This window comes from Euwallacea fornicatus, unplaced genomic scaffold (assembly GCF_040115645.1).
Source record: "Euwallacea fornicatus isolate EFF26 unplaced genomic scaffold, ASM4011564v1 scaffold_185, whole genome shotgun sequence".
NCBI classification, from domain to species: Eukaryota; Metazoa; Arthropoda; class Insecta; order Coleoptera; family Curculionidae; genus Euwallacea; species Euwallacea fornicatus.
In genome coordinates, this window is record NW_027096153.1 from 9,610 (window position 1) to 15,469 (window position 5,860).

At 38.8% G+C, this 5,860-nt stretch overlaps 1 protein-coding gene across 1 annotated transcript; it reads right to left on the reverse strand.

Annotated features, from left to right (window-relative positions):
- Positions 1-206: 206 nt before the first annotated feature.
- On the reverse strand, positions 207-2,189 carry LOC136350203 (putative autophagy-related protein 11). Its single transcript, XM_066301718.1, has one exon. It carries the CDS (start codon positions 2,187-2,189, stop codon positions 207-209), a length of 1,983 nt encoding a protein of 660 aa, XP_066157815.1.
- Positions 2,190-5,860: the final 3,671 nt, after the last annotated feature.

Genomic DNA, 5,860 nt, shown 5'->3' on the forward strand with positions numbered 1-5,860 from the left:
ATTCTTTATTTAGTATTTTTATCGCTGTTTTAGTCATTTTTCCTACATACCAATTTGGGTTATTTTTTACTGTTTTAATATGTGGTTCCGATATTAATATAATATCTACTTTATTTTCAATGGCAGTATTTTCTGCCAAATCCTGTGCAATTTTACTACAGTTTGTGTTTATTTGTAATATTTTTAGCATTTTGTTTTTTTTTTTTTTACTTATTTTCTTGTTTTTCCTTTCTTTCGTCTTCCACTTTTTCTCCTTGTTTTTCTCTTTGTTCTTGTTCTTGCTTTTCTTTCATTGCCTTTCTGGCCTTTCCTAGCGTTTCCCTAAATATCCAACATTTTCCATTTCCTGCTCTATGTCCAATTTTTTCGCATATCGGACAATACTCCTCATTTTCGCAATTTTTAACCAAGTGGTCACTGCTTCCACATTTATAACAGCAATTTTTTCTATCTTTGTCTTTGCATTCTTTTTCAAGGTGGTCATACTTCCAACATCTATTACATTTTTTAATTTCTATTCTTTTATAAACTCCTGCTCTTACCATTCCTATTTTAATATGCTTGAGTTCTTGTAGTTTCTCTGCTATTTCTTTTGTTGTAAATACTGTTATTGCCTGTGTTCCATTTATCATAGGTCTTAGTGCGCTCATCTTAATGTCACTTTCCTCTATGCCTTGTATTTCTTTATTTATTGCCTTTTTTACATCTTTTTGTGTTGTGAAGATGTCCATACCCTTAATGTATATTACTTGTGTTGTGTTTTTTTTTCCCAATATTTTTATTTTTCCTTCTTCTATTTCATTTAATGCGTTTTCTATTTTTTTCCTCTCATCGTCGTCTCTTTCCATTGTTATTAACACGCTTTCATTTCTGGTTTTCCTTATTCCTATTATAGCTCTGTTTTCTTTGTTTTTTAGTTTCTCTTTAACAGCCTCCATAGTTTTCTGATAATCTTTTTCCTTTGTTTCCACTATTAACGCATATGTCTTCTTTTCCTTCTGTTTATTCGTTATTTGTTTTTCTCTATATATTTCTGCTGTTATTCCAGTTCCATGTATTATTATTTCAATCATTTTTCTTAGGTCTTCTACATCTATATTTTGTATCTCATGGAATATCAAGCATTCCCCCTTTTCACTATTTTCTTTTATTTTGCATATTTTATTAAAGAGGTCTTCCCTAGTATTTCTGTATGTTATTTTAATTATTTTGTTGACAATCTGGTCTCTTTTTCCTTGGATTTCGTATATTTGTTTAATTATGCTTATTTCTTCCTTGATATGTTTTATTTCTGGATATTGTGTTTTATATTGTCTCAGGATTTCCGTTGTCCATTCTTTGTCTGTGTCTCTCACCATTACTACTTTCACTGTTCCACATTCAGCCTCCATTGGGTTTCCCTCTTTAATTATGGTATTTTTGTATATTTCTTCTCCCCATATTTTATTCATTTCTTCCGCGAGATCTTCATATTTGTCTGTTCTTTCAATATTTTGTAGTTCTCCTTCCTTCATAGTCTGTGTTCCTACCTCTATCATGTTCGGATTTTTTGTCATTGTGTCTGCATCAAATACTAGTTTTTCATATTTATCATATTTATTTTCTTCAAGCCATTTTACAACATTTTTGCTGCTTATTGCTGTCATTTGTGCTTTTAGTTTAGAAGTTATATCCTTTACCTCTCTTTTTGTGTTTTGTTCTATGAATTTTTCCAGCTCTTTTACTAGTTTTTTCGTTGATTCTAGTGCCTCCATTAGTATAAATGCATCTAGGTTTTCTTTCTTTTTATATACTAATAGCTCATTTTCAGATTCATTGGATGTATTTCCACTCATGTCCAAGTCAACAATTTTTCTCTTTTTAGTTTCTTGTATGCTCATTGCTCTTTGTCTTCCAAAACTATTTTTTATCCTATCGATTTCTGTTGTCCCTGATTTTCTAACCACTCCTTTAGCAATACTTATCACGCTCGGTTCGGTAAATATAAATCCTTCCTTCATTGTTATTTCGCTATTTCCAGTAGTTTGCAGATTTTCCCGGGCCTGGATATCCACCGCAGGTAATCTGTTTGTTTCAGTAGTAGTTCGACCAGAGGTGCCCTGATTCGACAGCAACTCTCCAGTAGGCACTGGGGCTTCCGACTTCCCCTGTAACTGTACTTTTAAATTTTTGTCCTTACTCTTATTCATAATTTTTTTCTTGGTTTCTTTTGCTAGTTTTGGTCCGCCCCGGTTTTTTTGTTTTTACCGGTACCCTCCATATCTGGAAGGCATTCCCCTATCCGCCACCTGGGGAGGCGCCCGATGGGGGACTAGCAACCCCACACGGGAACCTGAACTAACCTGAACTAACCTGAACTAACCTGAACTAACCTGAACTAACCTGAACTAACCTGAACTAACCTGAACTAACCTGAACTAACCTGAACTAACCTGAACTAACCTGAACTAACCTGAACTAACCTGAACTAACCTGAACTAACCTGAACTAACCTGAACTAACCTGAACTAACCTGAACTAACCTGAACTAACCTGAACTAACCTGAACTAACCTGAACTAACCTGAACTAACCTGAACTAACCTGAACTAACCTGAACTAACCTGAACTAACCTGAACTAACCTGAACTAACCTGAACTAACCTGAACTAACCTGAACTAACCTGAACTAACCTGAACTAACCTGAACTAACCTGAACTAACCTGAACTAACCTGAACTAACCTGAACTAACCTGAACTAACCTGAACTAACCTGAACTAACCTGAACTAACCTGAACTAACCTGAACTAACCTGAACTAACCTGAACTAACCTGAACTAACCTGAACTAACCTGAACTAACCTGAACTAACCTGAACTAACCTGAACTAACCTGAACTAACCTGAACTAACCTGAACTAACCTGAACTAACCTGAACTAACCTGAACTAACCTGAACTAACCTGAACTAACCTGAACTAACCTGAACTAACCTGAACTAACCTGAACTAACCTGAACTAACCTGAACTAACCTGAACTAACCTGAACTAACCTGAACTAACCTGAACTAACCTGAACTAACCTGAACTAACCTGAACTAACCTGAACTAACCTGAACTAACCTGAACTAACCTGAACTAACCTGAACTAACCTGAACTAACCTGAACTAACCTGAACTAACCTGAACTAACCTGAACTAACCTGAACTAACCTGAACTAACCTGAACTAACCTGAACTAACCTGAACTAACCTGAACTAACCTGAACTAACCTGAACTAACCTGAACTAACCTGAACTAACCTGAACTAACCTGAACTAACCTGAACTAACCTGAACTAACCTGAACTAACCTGAACTAACCTGAACTAACCTGAACTAACCTGAACTAACCTGAACTAACCTGAACTAACCTGAACTAACCTGAACTAACCTGAACTAACCTGAACTAACCTGAACTAACCTGAACTAACCTGAACTAACCTGAACTAACCTGAACTAACCTGAACTAACCTGAACTAACCTGAACTAACCTGAACTAACCTGAACTAACCTGAACTAACCTGAACTAACCTGAACTAACCTGAACTAACCTGAACTAACCTGAACTAACCTGAACTAACCTGAACTAACCTGAACTAACCTGAACTAACCTGAACTAACCTGAACTAACCTGAACTAACCTGAACTAACCTGAACTAACCTGAACTAACCTGAACTAACCTGAACTAACCTGAACTAACCTGAACTAACCTGAACTAACCTGAACTAACCTGAACTAACCTGAACTAACCTGAACTAACCTGAACTAACCTGAACTAACCTGAACTAACCTGAACTAACCTGAACTAACCTGAACTAACCTGAACTAACCTGAACTAACCTGAACTAACCTGAACTAACCTGAACTAACCTGAACTAACCTGAACTAACCTGAACTAACCTGAACTAACCTGAACTAACCTGAACTAACCTGAACTAACCTGAACTAACCTGAACTAACCTGAACTAACCTGAACTAACCTGAACTAACCTGAACTAACCTGAACTAACCTGAACTAACCTGAACTAACCTGAACTAACCTGAACTAACCTGAACTAACCTGAACTAACCTGAACTAACCTGAACTAACCTGAACTAACCTGAACTAACCTGAACTAACCTGAACTAACCTGAACTAACCTGAACTAACCTGAACTAACCTGAACTAACCTGAACTAACCTGAACTAACCTGAACTAACCTGAACTAACCTGAACTAACCTGAACTAACCTGAACTAACCTGAACTAACCTGAACTAACCTGAACTAACCTGAACTAACCTGAACTAACCTGAACTAACCTGAACTAACCTGAACTAACCTGAACTAACCTGAACTAACCTGAACTAACCTGAACTAACCTGAACTAACCTGAACTAACCTGAACTAACCTGAACTAACCTGAACTAACCTGAACTAACCTGAACTAACCTGAACTAACCTGAACTAACCTGAACTAACCTGAACTAACCTGAACTAACCTGAACTAACCTGAACTAACCTGAACTAACCTGAACTAACCTGAACTAACCTGAACTAACCTGAACTAACCTGAACTAACCTGAACTAACCTGAACTAACCTGAACTAACCTGAACTAACCTGAACTAACCTGAACTAACCTGAACTAACCTGAACTAACCTGAACTAACCTGAACTAACCTGAACTAACCTGAACTAACCTGAACTAACCTGAACTAACCTGAACTAACCTGAACTAACCTGAACTAACCTGAACTAACCTGAACTAACCTGAACTAACCTGAACTAACCTGAACTAACCTGAACTAACCTGAACTAACCTGAACTAACCTGAACTAACCTGAACTAACCTGAACTAACCTGAACTAACCTGAACTAACCTTTTTTTTTTTTTTTTTTTTTTGTTGGCGGGGAGGAAAAACCTTCATAGGTACCCGATCTGGTGGTCTGGCGATCGGGTTATGTGGGATTCATCCTCCTCTTCCTGAGAAGAAGAAGACGCCTACCCACTAAAAAACCTCCCCTCTTCTTCGCACTGCTCGTCCGGTACCGCCGTCATGGCATTCCTTCAGACGAGTGGCGGCTTGTCCTGTCCTTTGCGGAGGCGGTCATCATCGACGTCTGATCGATTATTTTTCCAATCGTCAGTGTCGGGTTTTTTCTTCCGCCTGCTATTGTCGGGGGGGATCTTGTTCAGATTGTTCCCTTTCCTTCTTCCGTCTCCTTTCGTGCTCGCACTTTTCTGCCATTATGGCGTGCAGCATCTCGGTGACGATCTTCCAGTTCTCCTCATCTTTAAGAAGCAGTTCGGCCACATTTTCCTTTGTTACATTGGTTCCGCACTTCTGTTTCGCGGATTCTCTATGGTTTTCGAATTGTTTACATTCGAAAACCGTGTGCTCCGGATTGTCTGTGTTTGTACAGAACCAACATTCGTCGTCGTCGGCCTTGCCTATCTTCTTCAGATATGTGCCGAACGACCCGTGTCCGCTCATGGCTTGAGTGACGTAATGGCTCATGTTTCCATACTTCCTCGTGCTCCACGCTTTGACGTCTTTCACGAACGTTTTTGCGTGTCCCTGGTATCGGTCCCACCTACGTTGCCAGCTTTCATATGTTTTTTCTCTGGCTTCTTTTTTAGCCTCCGGTCCTCGCTGCTGTACCGTTGTTCTTTCTTCCACCAGCAGATCCAAGGGTGGCATTCCTGCTAGAGTCTCAGCGGACTCCAGCGAGATCGTTCTGTACGCTTGAATCGCACCGATCGCGAGTCTCCTGTTTATCCTACTCAGCATACCCGAGTAGGTTTTCTTCTTCATTACGTGTCCCCATATCGGTGCTGCGTACAAAACCGTAGACAA